The sequence below is a fragment of the Schistocerca americana genome, chromosome X (genome assembly GCF_021461395.2).
Source record: "Schistocerca americana isolate TAMUIC-IGC-003095 chromosome X, iqSchAmer2.1, whole genome shotgun sequence".
Lineage (NCBI taxonomy): Eukaryota > Metazoa > Arthropoda > Insecta > Orthoptera > Acrididae > Schistocerca > Schistocerca americana.
The window spans coordinates 895,742,616-895,758,675 of NC_060130.1; the positions used below are offsets into that span (position 1 = coordinate 895,742,616).

At 43.2% G+C, this 16,060-nt stretch overlaps 1 protein-coding gene across 1 annotated transcript in view; it reads right to left on the reverse strand.

Annotated features, from left to right (window-relative positions):
* The window catches only part of LOC124556380 (gamma-aminobutyric acid type B receptor subunit 2), a 328,860-nt gene that overhangs the window by 184,607 nt on the left and 128,193 nt on the right, over positions 1-16,060 (reverse strand). Inside the window, exon 10 of the mRNA XM_047130343.1 lies at positions 2,575-2,799. Coding sequence (XP_046986299.1) covers positions 2,575-2,799 — 225 coding nt within the window. The remainder of the gene's footprint in view (positions 1-2,574; positions 2,800-16,060) is intronic.

Sequence of the window (16,060 nt, forward strand, 5' to 3'; positions counted from 1 at the left end):
GTTTATGACGCCACTTACACAAATCCTTACATGCCCCTATTTATTAGTGCAGACCGAGATCTACATTATTCATTGCATAATTAAATAATTTGTTAATACTCATTTCACTTTTTTTCTGGCCAATTCTTTGGTCTCTGGGCTAAAATATCTGTAGGGTATGTGTAGAAAGTGACGTTGGTATACGAAGATGCAAAGCGAGCAATCTCAGACGGTATTAGGCTACAAATACATGGTGGTCCATTGATAGTGACCAGGCCAAATATCTCACGAAATAAGCGTCAAACGAGAAAAACTACAAGGAACGAAACTCGTCTAGCTTGAAGGGGGAAACCAGATGGCGCAATGGTTGGCCCGCTAGATGGCGCTGCCATAAGTCAAACGGATATCAACTGCGTTTTTCTAAATAGGAACCCCCATTTTTTATTACATATTCGTGTAGTACGGAAAGAAATATGAATGTTTTAATTGGACCACAATAATAGTCACAAACGTATAAGTACGTGGTATCACGTAACATTCCGCCAGTGCGGACGGTATTTGCTTCGTGATACATTACTCGTGTTAAAACGGACCGTTTACCAATTGCGGAGAAGGTCGATATCGTGTTGATGTATGACTATTGTGATCAAAATACCCAACGGGTGAGTGCTATGTATGTTGCTCGGTATCCTGGACGACATCATCCATGTGTTCGGACCGTTCGCCAGATAGTTACGTTGTTTAAGGAAACAGGAAGTGTTCAGCCAGATGTGAATCGTCAACCACGACCTTCAACAAATGATGATGCCCAAGTAGGTGTTTTAGCTGCTGTCGCGGCTAATCCGCACATCAGTAACAGACAAATTGCGCGAGAATTGGGAATCTCAAAAACGTCGGTGTTGAGAATTGCACCCGTACCATATTTCTATGCACCAGGAATTGGATGGCGACAACTTTGAACGTCGTGTACAGCTCTGCCACTGGGCACAAGAGAAATTACGGGACGATGACAGATTTTTTGCATGCGTTCCATTTAGCGACCAAGCGTCATCCACCAACAGCGGTAACGTAAACCGGCATAATATGCACTATTGGGCAACGGAAAATCCACGATGGCTGCGACAAGTGGAACATCAGCGACCTTGGCGGGTTAATGTATGGTGTGGCATTATGGGAGTAAGGATAATTGGCCCCCATTTTATCGATGGCAATCTAAATGGTGCAGTGTATGTTGATTTCCTACGTAATGTTCTACCGATGCTACTACAAGATGTTTCACTGCATGACAGAATGGTGATTTACTTCCAACGTGATGGATGTCTTTCTGTGGGGAAAGTTGAAGGATATTTGCTATCGTGATCCACCGACGACGCCTGACAACATGCGTCAGCGCATTGTCAATGCATGTGCGAACATTACGGAAGGCGAACTACTCGCTGGTGAGAGGAATGTCGTTACACGTATTGCCAAATGCATTGAGGTTGACGGACATCGTTTTGAGCATTTATTGCATTAATGTGGTATTTACAAGTAATCACGCTGTAACAGCATACGTTCTCAGAAATGGTAAGTTCACAAAGGTACATGTATCACATTGGAACAACCGAAATAAAATGTTCAAACGTACCTACGTTCTGTATTTTAATTTAAAAAACCTACCTGTTACCAACTGTTCGTCTAAAATTGTGAGTTATATGTTTGTGACTATTACAGCGCCATCTATTACAAAGCAAAAAAAGTTGTCCAACTAAAACATTCATATTTCTTTACGTACTACACGAATATGCAATAAAAAATGGGCGTTCCTATTTGAAAAAACGCAGTTGATATCCGTTTCACCTATGGCAGCGCCATCTAGCGGGCCAACCATAGCGCCATCTGGCTTCCCCCTTCAAGCTAGACAAGTTTCGTTCTTTGTAGTTTTTTCGTTTGACGCTTATTTCGTGAGATATTTGGTCCGGTCACGATGAATGGACCACCCTGTATAGTAAATATCACAGATTTAAGCAAGCAGTTAGCAGGTACAGCAACCTTTCATGTGGTGACCCTGCCAGGATATTGCAACCCTTAAATTTCATGAACTATTTTAAAGGGAATGTAGGAGATAATTATTGAAACTGCTATAAAGCAAGAATTAGCGAGAAATTTGGCAGTTCAATACTACAGGATATTCAAATCATTAGATGGTACATTCTCTTTTGTACACAGCATGTTAACAAATTTGTGTATGTTGTGCCATACAAGATTTCTGTGGTACTGAAAAGTGAAGCTACATTGTTCTAAATTAACGAACACCAATCTGAAACTCATGGGTTTGAATTTGTGATAAGTGTCATCCTATTACAGATACTATGCTGTTATTTGTGAACTGACCCACGTCATCAACAGAGGATAAAAAGATTAATATAGCATATTAATGACGATGACAAATGACATATACTCAGACTACAACTCCTCCTCCCTCGACTTCATTTCAACCTGGTCGCATACTCATTGAGGTCGTCCATTTACTGAAGACTGGTAATACTTCGTACCTGCTTATACAGTGATATCAAAATGATCTGTTGATATTACATGCATATCTACAGAGCTTACCTTAGGAACAAAAACCAGGCATAAGGTTCCTGTAGTGCAGAAAATAATGAATACTGAAATTATGATGAAAGAAGCATCCTGTTTGTCTGAGAGAACGAAGGAGATTGCAGCTCCCATGATACACATTATGACGACATTGTACACGCTCATCCCAACATACTTCGAATCATTGAGCGCTGGTATGCTGACGTGCCGGGTTTCCCACGCAAGAAATGCTCCAAATATCTGAAAGAAGATGAGAAATTAAAGTAGATTACTGCATGAAGAAGCCACTCATAAAATTAAATGTCTAACTTTTGCCCCATACCACATACGACCAGTCAGTAATTAATGTAATGGACAAGTGGGGTAATGAGAACAGATCTGTATATTTTTGTGGAAATTTTGACTTCCTTTGAATGAAAACGCCTGGTTATTTCATACAGTGCACGTACTCACAATACAAAATTTCTAGCACATGTAAAACGTTTGGTAGCGTTCAACGATACTCAGGAAAGCCTTGATCGCAGCTTCTATCTTTATTTTATGTGATTGGGATTGCACCTTGTCTCGAATTATCGTTTTACATAATTAAAAAGTGAGGTGAATGGCAAGAAAATTATAATGGGCGTTAACAGATTAGTGGAATGGAATTCTAAATACAGTAAAAAGAAAAAGTATATACGTTTTCTGAAAAACTGAGAAGTAACTTACGTATTAATTTGAATTATAATATTTTTAGTTTTGTATTTCAGAAGAAAAAATGTTATTGCCTATAAGGAAATTAATGTCTTATAACCTATTCTGGAACGTCTCAATAATTTATTTCTTCTGTTATCACAACAGAATTTTCTTGCATTGTATGACTTCGGAAATAATTTACTAGTTTATACAACTTTTGAGTTTTGATACGATAAAATCGTTACTTGTGCTCTTCACACATAACGGAGATTTTAGTCGTCAGTAATATATTCTCTTTCACTATCTACCACAGTTTGCCAACGCTGACGAAACTTTTCGACTTATCTACTGTACAAACCATGTGGTTTTGAGACGAAGAACTAGTCGAGCCACGTTCGGAGCGCTTTTCTTCTGGCAAGGAAGTTTCTTGAAGGCTGTTAACAGAGAACGGGAAAGGTGTAAATCTGAGGGCGTAAGATAAGGTGAATAAGGTGTGTGCGGAATGACTTCTCAGTTGAACTCCTGTGTAGCGTTTTTTATCAGTCTAGCAGGATGGGAGCTGGCGTTATCGTGGAGCATCATAATTTCACTAAGTTTTCCTGGTCGTTGGTCTTGGATTGCGTCTGCAAGAACCCTCCTTTGTTGTCAGTACACGCGAGAAGTGAAACTTCCTGGCAGATTAAAACTGTGTGCCGGACCAAGACTCGAACACGGGACCTTTGCTTTTCGCGGGTAGCTGCTCTACCAACTGAGCTACCCAAGCACGGCTCACGACCCATCCTCACAGCTTTAATTCTGCCAGTACCTCGTCTCCTACCTTCCAAACTTTACAGAAGCTCTCCTGCGAAGAGCAACTGCCCGCGAAAGGCAAAGGTCCCGAATTCGAGTCTCGGTCCGGCACACAGTTTTAATCTGCCAGGAAGTTTCATATCAGCGCACACTCCGCTGCAGAGTGAAAATCTCATTCTGGAAACATCCCCCAGGCTGTGGCTAAGACATGTCTTCGCAATATCAGCCGGCCGCGGTGGTCTAGCGGTTCTAGGCGCTTCAGTATGGAACTGCGCGACCGCTACGGTCGCAAGTTCGAATCCTGCTTCGGGCATGGATGTGTGTGATGTCCTTAGGTTAGTTAGGTTTAAGTAGTTCTAAGTTCTAGGGGACTTATGACCACAGCTGTTGAGTCCCATAGTGCTCAGAGCCATTTGAACCATTTTTTTTCTCCGCAATATCCTTTCTTTCAGGAGTGCTAGGTCTGCTAGATTCGCAGGAGAGGTTCTGTAAAGTTTGGAAGGTAGGAGACGAGGTACTGGCGGAATTAAAGCTGTGAGGGCGGGTCATGAGTCGTGCTTGGGTAGCTCAGTTGGTAGAGCAACTGCCCGAGAAAGGCAAAGGTCCCGAGTTCGAGTCTCGGTCCGGCACACAGTTTTAATCTGCCAGGAAGTTTCATATCAGCGCACACTGCGGTGCAGAGTGAAAATCTCACTCTGGAAAACCGAGAAGTGATGATTATACCTCGGGGAAGTAATTCGAGTACACCACACCGTCGATGTTCCACAGGATATTTAACATTACCTTTTGTGGATGCGCGAAGGTCCTTGTACAGGGAGCTTTGTTTGGGCTCAGCCATTCCTTTCTATTGCTTATGTTAGCATTAAGATACTATTCTCATCACCAGTAACGATACAGCATAGGAATGGTTGGTGTTGTTCAGGAGCGAATTGTTTACGGGTAAGAGACACACATATGGCCACCCGCTGTTTTTTGTGATTTTGGCTTAGAACATGCGGTAGCCGTACACCCGATTTTTGAACCTTCTCCATTGCATGCAGATGTCGCAAGATGTTGGAATGATCACATTTGCCAGTTCTCGAGTACACTGGTTGGATAATTGTGGATTAATGCATTTAAACGCTCTTCATCAAACCCCGAAGGTCTTCCTGGACATGGAGAACCACCAATATCAAAACAATTCTCCTTAAAAGGGGAAACCATTTTTCTGCCGTGCTCTGTCCAATGACATTACCCCCCCCCCCCCCCCAATACATGGCGCAAGTGTTTCTGGCTGCCTCCGCTGCTGTCATTCCCGTATTGAACTCAAACAGAAGAATTTTTCGAAAATGTTCCGATTTCTCCGTTTGGCACCCCGTTTTCTAACGTCCACAGCGCCACTTGCTAACGCCAAACGACACAATGACAATATCTGAACTCAAATAGCAACAGTGAACTACAAATAAAAATGACAATCGATAAACAGACGTATAGCAACCGGAATACCAGAATGCAAAACAAAAACTCTACAAAGTTCTGCACCAATCTAATATATGGCAACTACACAAACGTTTCTGAAGTTTGAAATATCAAAAGGAGACATGTGACAGGGCTGAACAGTATGTAGCAAATAAAGTGTTTAATAGTACGTAACTGACTGGGATTGACGATCTACATTTGATCGCTCTCCTTTGAAAGTTCAGAATGATGTGAATCCCTCGCGCGCTAAACCAGGAGCGTCTAGCCGCTATGGCACACAATTAAAAAGGGGCTCTGCATGTTCCAGCAGAATCTTCTGCCACCTCCGGTTACAACGAGTCCATAAAGCATAAACAGTCTGTTGTGTTGTGCAAAATGTTTTATGCTCACGTACTTTGACGTTTTATAGAACGAAAATCTCCTGTATATAAATGAACATAGTTCGGTAAATAGATATTTTCCGAAACGCATCTCGCTCTTTTCGTCCACTACAACGAAGTGACGAACAAGTTGCTACTAGACACATCCCAGACTTGTTCGAAGGGCAACATGTTAGGACAACATACAAGCGAGATGAGCAGTAGTACTCACCATTCTTAAAAACATGGCCTGCAAATTAATCACTGCTTGTTGCCGGACATTACCCTGGCGAAATAAGACTTCTGAGGTTACCTGACTAACGGACAGCCTCTCCAAATATTTGTTGATAGAAAAAAGAATTTTTCACCATTTTAGCAGTCGATAGAACAACGAAGGGTACCGTAAGATTGAAAGAAAGAAAAAAAAAAAAAAAAAAAGAAAGCGCAGGTCATTCCCGTTTCCAAGAAGGGCCGTCAGAGAGAGGCATATACGAGGGTGAGCTAAAATTAACACCTCCGAATTTTGTACGTGAAAGCTCTTAAAACTTTTTAAATGAAACAAAGGTTATTAAAATTCTACATCTTTATTCTTAATGTCTACATATTTATATCCCAACATAGTCATCTGCCAAGTTCTTCCAACGAGGGATCAGTTTGTTGATATCTCACCGCAGAACGTTTTACTTCGTTGAGGGAGCTACAACCTTACCTCTGCTTTCACCGCTTCATCACTGTCAATGGGAAGTCCTCGAAGGCGTTCTTTAAGTTTTGGAAACAGATGAAAATCGGATGGGGTCAAGTTGGGAGTGTATGGAGAACGATCGATTACAAAGAACCCAAGGCATCGGATTGCTGCCGATGTTGCAGCACTCGTGTGTGGTCTGGCATTGTTATGGTGAAGGAGCGTGTGCTTCACGTGTGACCGAATTCTTCGAGTTAGAAAATCGACTACAACACCCTCTTTCTCACGCCTGACACAGTTACGATACACACCGCCATGTTACACGCTACAATTCGGAGCCCTCTAGCGCCAGAGGGCTGCAGATATATAGACACGAAGAATGACGTAAAATGTTAATAACGTTTGTTTCATGTAAAAAGCTTTAAGAGTTTTTACGTAAAAATTCAGAGGCATTACTTTTCAGCAAGCCCTCGTAATTATAGACCTATTGCGTTGATGTTCGTCTGTTGTAGAGTTATGAAAAGTGTTTTAAGCTCACGCATTATGACATTTTTAGAGAACGAAATGTCTTGTGTAAAAATGAACACGGGTTTCGTGAGTAGATATCTTTCGAAACTCTGTTCGTCTGCTAGACTTAGTGCACCGTAAGCAACGGCGTTCAGCGTATTGCAGTGTTTCTGGACTTCTAGAATGTATTCCATACAGTTCTACGGTCTCGTTTAGTGGACAAAATACGAGCTTACGGAGTACAGGGCCACATCTTTTTATTGAATTCATGACTTATTGTTGTTTATTAACTCTTGAAACGATCTGCTAGATGACGCTGTGACTCCGTGAGGCTGTTTCCAAACGATGTCGCTGACTGTAGGAAAGTTGCAACGCCAGAAGACTAGCGATATGCATGAAGACCTGTACAGGATCGACGATGGGTGTAGCTACTGGCAACTGATACTGCTGTTCGATTACACTATTGGTAATAAATCACTGCAAACAGTAGGTACTGTAAATTACCTAGGAGTACCCGCACGGACCATCCTAAAGTGGAACAAGCACCCAAAAATATTTGACAAGCAGATTCCAGGATGAGATTTATTTGGAGAATAGAACGGAAATACAATTAATCCACGAAAGAATTGGCTTGCACTTGTACGACCAATTCTAGAGTATTACCCATCAGTTTGGGACCACTATCAAGTTGGATTAATAGAAGGGATAAAGGAGATCTAATGAAGAATGTAGGCGCAGAGGTAGCGATTGTCATCCCGAGACTGCGTATTATATCCTACGCCACTCCAAATGATTACTCTTCGTGTTTCTGAACTACTGTGTTAACTGCGCAGGTGGCCTGATTGCGGGAACAGCGTATGGCATTGTTGGCAGAGAGACCCCTAGGGGTAGGTTCAGTCGCTTAATTGGAAAAGCCACCAACTCTCCTCCCCTTTCCGGCCAAATATTGGCTATGAAACTTGAGCGCCACCGCAGAAGTGTGCGTTAGCGATTTCGACTACGTCGGCGAATATCACGGTAGTGTATCGGTCCGTGTGCGACATCGCACGGCACCTGTTTGTTCCACAAAGCCGGGTGCGAAAATGCGATTTTTCAGGGAGTCATATCTCGGGTTCTATTGATCACAGAGATGAGAGGTCAAGTATTATTGATAGCCCTTAGCCTAGCGACCATTTATATACCTGTCGGAAGAACTGTCATAATGTGGTTTCCTGCAGTATAGGGTCAAAATTTAAGCATTACACACCTCCTCCACCCCAGGAAAATTAAGCAACTCGGTTATTTGTTTTGTATTATTTGTAGCCTGGAGAGGGCCTTAGGCAGCATATAAAACCATCATTTGTTCATGGTTCCTGAGAAAACACCGAAAACCCACGATTTTTGAGTACCAAAGGTACCAATTGTGGAGATGGCCACTTCTATAATTTCTATTCCTGGTAAATCGTCGAAATTTTTACCATTTGTTCCTAAGATGATATTCTCGGTTAACTTCCAAACTTTTTCCGGCATAAATAACCATTACCGAGATACAGAGGTTCAAATTTAGCGCACTTATGCAGAAAACCGCAAAAACAGGTTTATAGCCTATTTGCATCGTGAGCCTAAATTATCTAAATAACTAACCATTGCAAAGGGCTCAAATTTTAACTGGACATTCTCTAAACATTCATCTAGAAACGCCTTTTTTCTGTTTTCGAAAATCTGTATCTGGTACCACGACGCGCCCCAAAAACCATGATTTTAGGGTACCAAAAGTATAAATTGTGGGTATGGCCACTTGTATAATTTTTATTAATGGCAACTCGTCAAAATTGTTACCAAACGTTATTAAGTTGATGCTCTGGGGGCATGATGAAACTTTTCTCCATATCATTATCCATTACTGAGGTCCAGAGGTTCAAAATTACCGTACTTATCCTCGTAAAATATACAAGCAATATCCGTCTGAAGCGTAAATCTAGTTGTAAATGATATAGTGAACACATGGAAAGGGTTCTAGCGTCGCCGTAGGGGTCCTGATGTCACTAAGCTACGTTTTCAGTCAGTATTTTTTCACCATATAACTTTATGACCGCTGTCTCTGTATAATGGGCACTTCACACCTATAAAAATATGCCCAAAGTAGTACTGCAGAGCAAAAAATGGGCTAAAAAGGTCTCAACATGCCTGAAAAGAACTTAAAATTACTGCAAAAAGTATGTAAAACTGAAAAGACTGCAAATCCAATAAAATATATCGAATAAAATTTTTACTCTTTTACGTTAGAAAGCATAAGCCGAGCGTTTCCGAGGATTGGGATCGTTGAGGAAACTATGCGGAAAATGTGTAAAGCAAATGATTTTCTGTTGACCTTACGTTAAGCATTCTTAGTTTATACACTGAAGCGCCAAAGAAATTGGTTTAGGCATACGCATTGAAGTACAGAGATCTGTAAACAGGGAGAATTCGGCGCTGCGGTCGGCAACGCCTATATAAGACAACTAGTGTCTGGCGCATTTGTTAGATCGATTACTGCTGCTACTATAGCAGGTTATCAAGATTTAAATGAGTTTGAACGTGGTGTCATAGTTGGCGTATGAGCAATGGGACACACTATCTCCGAGGTCGCGATGAGTGCACCGTGAATATTAGGAATCCGGTATAACACCAAATCTCCGACATCGCTGCGGCCGGAAAAAGATCCTGCATGAACGGGACTAACGACGACTGAAGAGAATCGATCAACGTGACAGAAGTCCAATCCTTCCTCAAATATCTGCAGATTTCAATGATGGGCCATCAACAAGTGTCAGCGTGCGAATCATTCAACGAAACATCATCGATATGGGCTTTCGGAGCCGAAGGCCCACTCGTGTATCCTTGATGACTGCACGACACGAAGCTTTACGCCTCACCTGGGCTCCTCAACACCTACATTGGACTGTTGATGACTGGAAACATGTTGCCTGATCGGACGAGTCTCGTTTCAAATTGTATCGAGTGGATGGACGTGTACGGGTATAGAGACAACCTCATGAATCCATGGTGTTGGCCGCGTGCAGTCGGAGTGATATGACACCCCAGATACGTCTAGATACGACATAAGGTAAGCATCTTGTCTGATCACCTGCATCCATTCATGTCCATTGTGCATTCCAACGGACTTGGCGAACTCCAGCAGGACAATGCGACACCCCACACGTCCAGAATTGCTACAGAGTGGCTCCAGGAATACTCTGCTGAGATTAAACACTTCCGCTGGCCACAGAATTCCCCAGACATGAATATTATTGAGCATATGTGGGATGCCTTGCAACGTGCTGTTCAGAAGAGATCTCCACCTCCTAGTCTCTTACGGATTTATGAACAGCCCTTCAGGATTCATGGTGTCAATTCCCTCCAGCACTACTTCAGACGTTAGTCGGTTCCATGCCACGTCGTGTTGCGGCACTTCTGCGTGCTCGCGGGGCCCTACACGGTATTAGGCAGGTGTACCAGTTTCTTTGGCTTTTTAATGTATGTGTCAAAGTATGTAAATGTGTCATAGTATACGATTAAACTGTCAAAACTTTACTGACCTACGGAATTCGCTTTGTGTCATATATGTAGCACATCCTGCTATACAGGTCAGAGAATGGAGCCACCGGAAAAATGCTCCTGTCGGAGAACAAAAAAAGCGAATATATTTCTCTTTAAAAGACTGTAGTAGATGAGTTGGGAATCAGCAGCATCAATCCTCATTCTGCCTTCATCACCAAAAATTTTGGCATGTGAACATATTCGCTCTTTCTGGTGCTGAAAGAGAATAGCAGAGAGACAGTGGCGGTGTAAGAGGGATGAGAAAGTGCCTGTGAGAGAGAAAGAGAGAAGAGATATTGATGATCAGTGACAGTAAAAGAGAAAGAGAGATGGAGGGAGGTAGAAGCAGTGAAAGCAAAACACAGAGGAGATAGCGGGAATGAGAAATATAGGTGAGTGGAGATCATATATAAGTTTGGGGGGCTGGACCCTCCCAGACTTGCGAACTTAAACATTTAGGTATTTTGAACCGAAATTTTAGACACGTGTGTAGAGGGGAGAAAGTAAGTCGGACCGCCCCGAATTTTTGAGGTATGGTGGAGACAGTGTCTGCGGGAAAGAAAGACAAAAGGAGGCAGTGTAAGTGAGAGAGGAGAGAGTGGCAATGGGATACACTGTAAATCAATGGGAGAAAAAGGAGTCAGTGGAAGAGAGATAGATAGAGACAGTGGCTGTGAGGGGGACATGCTGCGTATGAAGGCTTAACTACAAAGAGAGATTGGGTAAAAGATTTTAGAATGTTCTGTTTTAAAAGAGCTCGAATATCTTTATTTGCTAAAATATTTGGTGAGAAGGCAGCTTGAGGATTGAGCCAGTCGGTTCCCCATTTTTCTGTCAGAGTTGTTTAAAGAGGGACATATTCGTCTTTTTCGTACCCCGACAGGAACAATTTTCCGATGATTTAACACATAAGCGGCCATCAGTGTAAGAGAGACTGAAGCAGGGTTCATCGAAAACACAGTAGGTCGCCAGTCGGCATATCAGCAACAGTGTTCATCTGCCTACTGCAGTATGATGTGCTTGTGGTTTCTGGAGATGCTACTTGATGTACTGGTTTCAGTGCCACCAGCAGGCGGCACCGAACCTTCGAAGAAGATAGGTCCACATCCTTTTCAGTGTATCTCTTTCGAACCACCACTGCGGACGAAGCATTATGGTACATTATGGCCAGTTGTATAATATGACGGTAATAATGTTCTTTGCTCTTGTATCGTGATCCCGTGTCCGATTTGTGCTACATGCAGCGTTCTTCTGTCCATTGGGTCACATACACATATCACTGACGTAGCTGCATGGCCAGCACGAGTCGAAGTGTTATTGTAAGACAAATGCATGTTGCGGAGATCCACCCACGTGCTGGTATTGAACCTTTTTGACGTCGACGAAGCATACTGGCATTTCACGTTTTCATTTCGACTCAGCTTTGCATAATGGTAACCTTTCCACACACACGAGAGAAAATGCTACTGAGCCTAAGGGTACGCCATCTGTCTGTAGTCTTAATAACTCATTTATGGTGTAATGTTCTGCACATCCTCTGAGTTGCGATACAACAGTGACCATTCTTTTGGCGTTTTAATTTTCACTAACGTTAGTGTATCAGGAAGCGTACATAGATATTTTCAATTATTGGGTCGCTGGGGCCTATCGACACGGAACGCCGGCTTTGAACTGTCGGACTGTTGTATTGTGTGACGTCACACGTGCAAAAACTGTGATAGAACAGAATACTGATAAGATTTATTTCGCTTTTATGTTTTTCTTTTTTCGAATGTAGGTTATGATGACAGATTTATCTCTAGCATAGCTCGAGGTTTCCTTTGGGTGCGAGTTGGCAAAGTCAACGTATAAAATGTCATGAGAATAACTATCATTCTTGTTATGGTGTGTATTTTACACGTTTTCGATTGCGATGAGTAACTTATGGAGGCCTCGTCTCCTACATTCCAAACTTTACAGAAGCTCTCCTGCGAACTTCCAGAACTAGCACTCCTGAAAGAAAGGATATTGCGCAGGCATGGCTTAGCCACAGCCTGGGGGATGTTTCCAGAATGAGATTTTCACTCTGCAGCCGAGAGTGCGCCGAAATGAAAATTTCTGGCAGGTTGAAACTGTGTCCTGTACGTGTCCCTTCACGTTTCCACTTCACTATCACATCGTAAACAGTGGACCTAGGAATGTTTAGGAGTGTGGAAATCTCGCGTAAAGACGTGTGACACAAGTGACATCTAATCACCTGACCACGTCGAAGTCATCCGCAGCTCGTGGTCTAGGAATAGCCGGCACGGTAGCTCAGCGTGTTCGGCCAGAGGGTTTAGCTACTCTCTGTAACAAAAAACTGAGTGAACAGATCAACGAACGACCTGAACTAGTGTCATCGGACGCCCACCATGAACAAAGTCAACGAACGATAGAACAAAATGAGAAAAAAAAGGTGCTAGCGTTGCTGACTCCAGATCACGGGGTCCCGGGTTCGATTCCCGGCCGGGTTTGGGATTTTCTCTGCCCGGGGACTGGGTGTTTGTGTTGTCCTTATCGTTTCATCATCATCATCATCATTTGTGAGAGTGACTAGATTGGACTGTGAAAAGAAAATGGACTGTGAAAAAATTGGGACTTCGTACGGATGCTGATGACCGCGCAGTTGAGCGCCCCACAAACCCAACATCATCATCATCATCATCACGTTCGAAATCCGCGACTTCCGCGGAGCGCTCCATTCTACTCTCTCACGATGTCTGATGACACACTGGACTCGCATTCGGGAGGACGACGGTTCAATCCCGTCTCCGGCCATCCTGATTTAGGTTTTCGGTGATTTCCCTAAATCGCTTCAGGCAAATGCCGGGATGGTTCCTTTGAAAGGGCACGGCCGATTTCCTCCTCCATCCTTCCCTCACCAGAGCTTGCGCTCCGTCTTTAATGACCTCGTTGTCGACGGGACGTTAATCACTAATCTCCTCTCTCTGATGACTACTGAGGTCGCTGATATGGAGTACCTGGCAGCAGGTGGCAACCTAATATGACAAACATAGGTTTTTGAGGATGTCCGGATACATTTGATCACATAGTGTACAATCTGCGTGGCACCAAAGGCAAAACGTGTCCACATGTAGCATGTTTTGTAAATACAGTTAACAGCAGTTTCCGGTAAGAAAAACGTGAATTTTGGATTTTTCGGGTATTTGGTCATACGTGAAATCTCAGGTCCACAGTAACCCGTATAATGGAAAGTTTTCTGTGTACAATTAAAGTTGTTATTCGCCGGTATAATAACACGCGCATGGTAACAACGGATGCTATGGCCTACTATAGTGAAAGAGCGAATGCGGAAGTTTCGTTGGCGACTGTGTGGGTTAATCCCTCGCTAACTAATGGCGAGCAGTGAGTCGAGCTCCTCTGTGCTATTGGCTATGCGCGAGGGAGTGAGCCGTTGACGCGCACCTAGAGCGCGCCGCGGCTGCGTCGGCTGGTTGGCTGGCGGCGACCGTTGACCCGCGGCAAGTCGTCGCGCCTTTCCCGCGTCTGTCAGGCTGTCACTTTCTTGCGCTCCATTGTTCCGGCCGCTGGAGGCGCGCGCTTTCTCCCTATGCCCGAGGACGCCGTCCGCCGCTTCCACTCCTCGAAAATCTGGATTACTAACGCGTGAAATCGCCGAAACTTGCTGGGTGTGGAACAGCGGCAGATTGGAAACAGTTTTTTGATAATCAATCATGTAATGAAGGCTTTGAAGGCCGGCGTCTGCTTCGTTTAGAACTTCCCCATTAAGAGACAGTAATCGATGTCGAAGACTTTTCACTAATGTTTCATCCCTGTCTCCGAGGAACATTTTCGCAGATGACACATGGTAGCTGTGTAGAAAGTTCAGGGTCCTCCCGTGTGGAGGGGATAGTAATAGGAATTCTTGGCGTAGAGAAGCAACTGAAAGAGTTGAAAACAAATAAGGCGCTGGGTCCGGATGGAAGCCCATTTCGGTTTTACAAAGAGTACCTGAGTCTAAACAAGGCCCCGGGAGTAGACAACATTCCATTAGAACTTCTGACGGCCTTGGGAGAGACAGTCGTGACAAAACCCTACCATCTGGTGAGCAAGATGTATGAGACAGGCGAAATATCCCCAGACTTCAAGAAGAATATAATAATTCCAATCCCAAAGAAAGCAGGTGTTCACAGATGTGAGAATTACCGAACTATCAGTTTAATAAGTCACAGCTGCAAAATACTAACGCGAATTCTTTACAGACGAATGGAAAAACTGGTAGAAGTCGACCTCGGGGAAGATCAGTTTGGATTCCGTAAAAATGTTGGAACACATGAGGCAATACTGACCTTACGCCTTATCTTAGAGGAAAGATTAAGGAAAGGCAAGCCTACCTTTCTAGCATTTGTAGACTTAGAGAAAGCTTTTGACAATGTTGACTGGAATATTCTCTTTCAAACTCTAAAGGTGGCAGGGGTAAAATACAGGGAGCGAAAGGCTATTTACAATTTGTACAGGAACCAGATGGCAGTTATAGGAGTCTAGGGGCATGAAAGGGAAGCAGTGGTTGGGAAGGGAGTGAGACAGGGTTGTAGCCTCTCCCCGATGTTATTCAATCTGTATATTGAGCAAGCAGTAAAGGAAACAAAAAAAAAATTCGGAGTAGATATTAAAATCCATGGAGAAGAAATAAAAACTTTGAGGTTCGCCGATGACATTGTAATTCTGTCAGAGACAGCAAAGGACTTGGAAGAGCAGTCGAACGGAATGGACAGTGTCTTGAAAGGAGGATATAAGATGAACATCAACAGAAGCAAAACGAGGATCATGGAATGTAGTCGAATTAAGTCGGGTGATGCTGAGGGAATTAGATTAGGAAATGAGACGCTTAAAGTAGTAAATGATTTTTGCTATTTGGGGAGCAAAATAACTGATGATGGTCGAAGTAGAGAGGATATAAAATGTAGACTGGCAATGGCAAGGAAAGCGTTTCTGAAGGAGAGGAATTTGTTAACACCGAGTATAGAGTTAAGTGTCAGGAAGTCGTTTCTGAAAGCATTTGTATGGAGTCTAGCCATGTATGGAAGTGAAACATGGACGATAAATAGTTTGGACAGGAAGAGAATAGAAGCTTTCGAAATGTGGTGCTACAGAACAATGCTGAAGATTAGATGGGTAGATCACGTAACTGATGAGGAGGTATTGAATAGAATAGGGGAGAAGAGGAGTTTGTGGCACAACTTGACAAGAAGAAGGGACCGGTTGGTGGGGCATGTTCTGAGGCATCAAGGGATCACAAATTTAGCATTGGAGGGCAGCGTGGAGGGTAAAAATCGTATAGGGAGACCAAGAGATGAATACATTAAGCAGATTCAGAAGGATGTAGGTTGCAGTAAGTACTGGGAAATGAAGAAGCTTGCAGAGGATAGAGTAGCATGGAGAGCTGCATCAAACCAGTCTCAGGAGTGAAGACCACAACAACAACAACAACTCT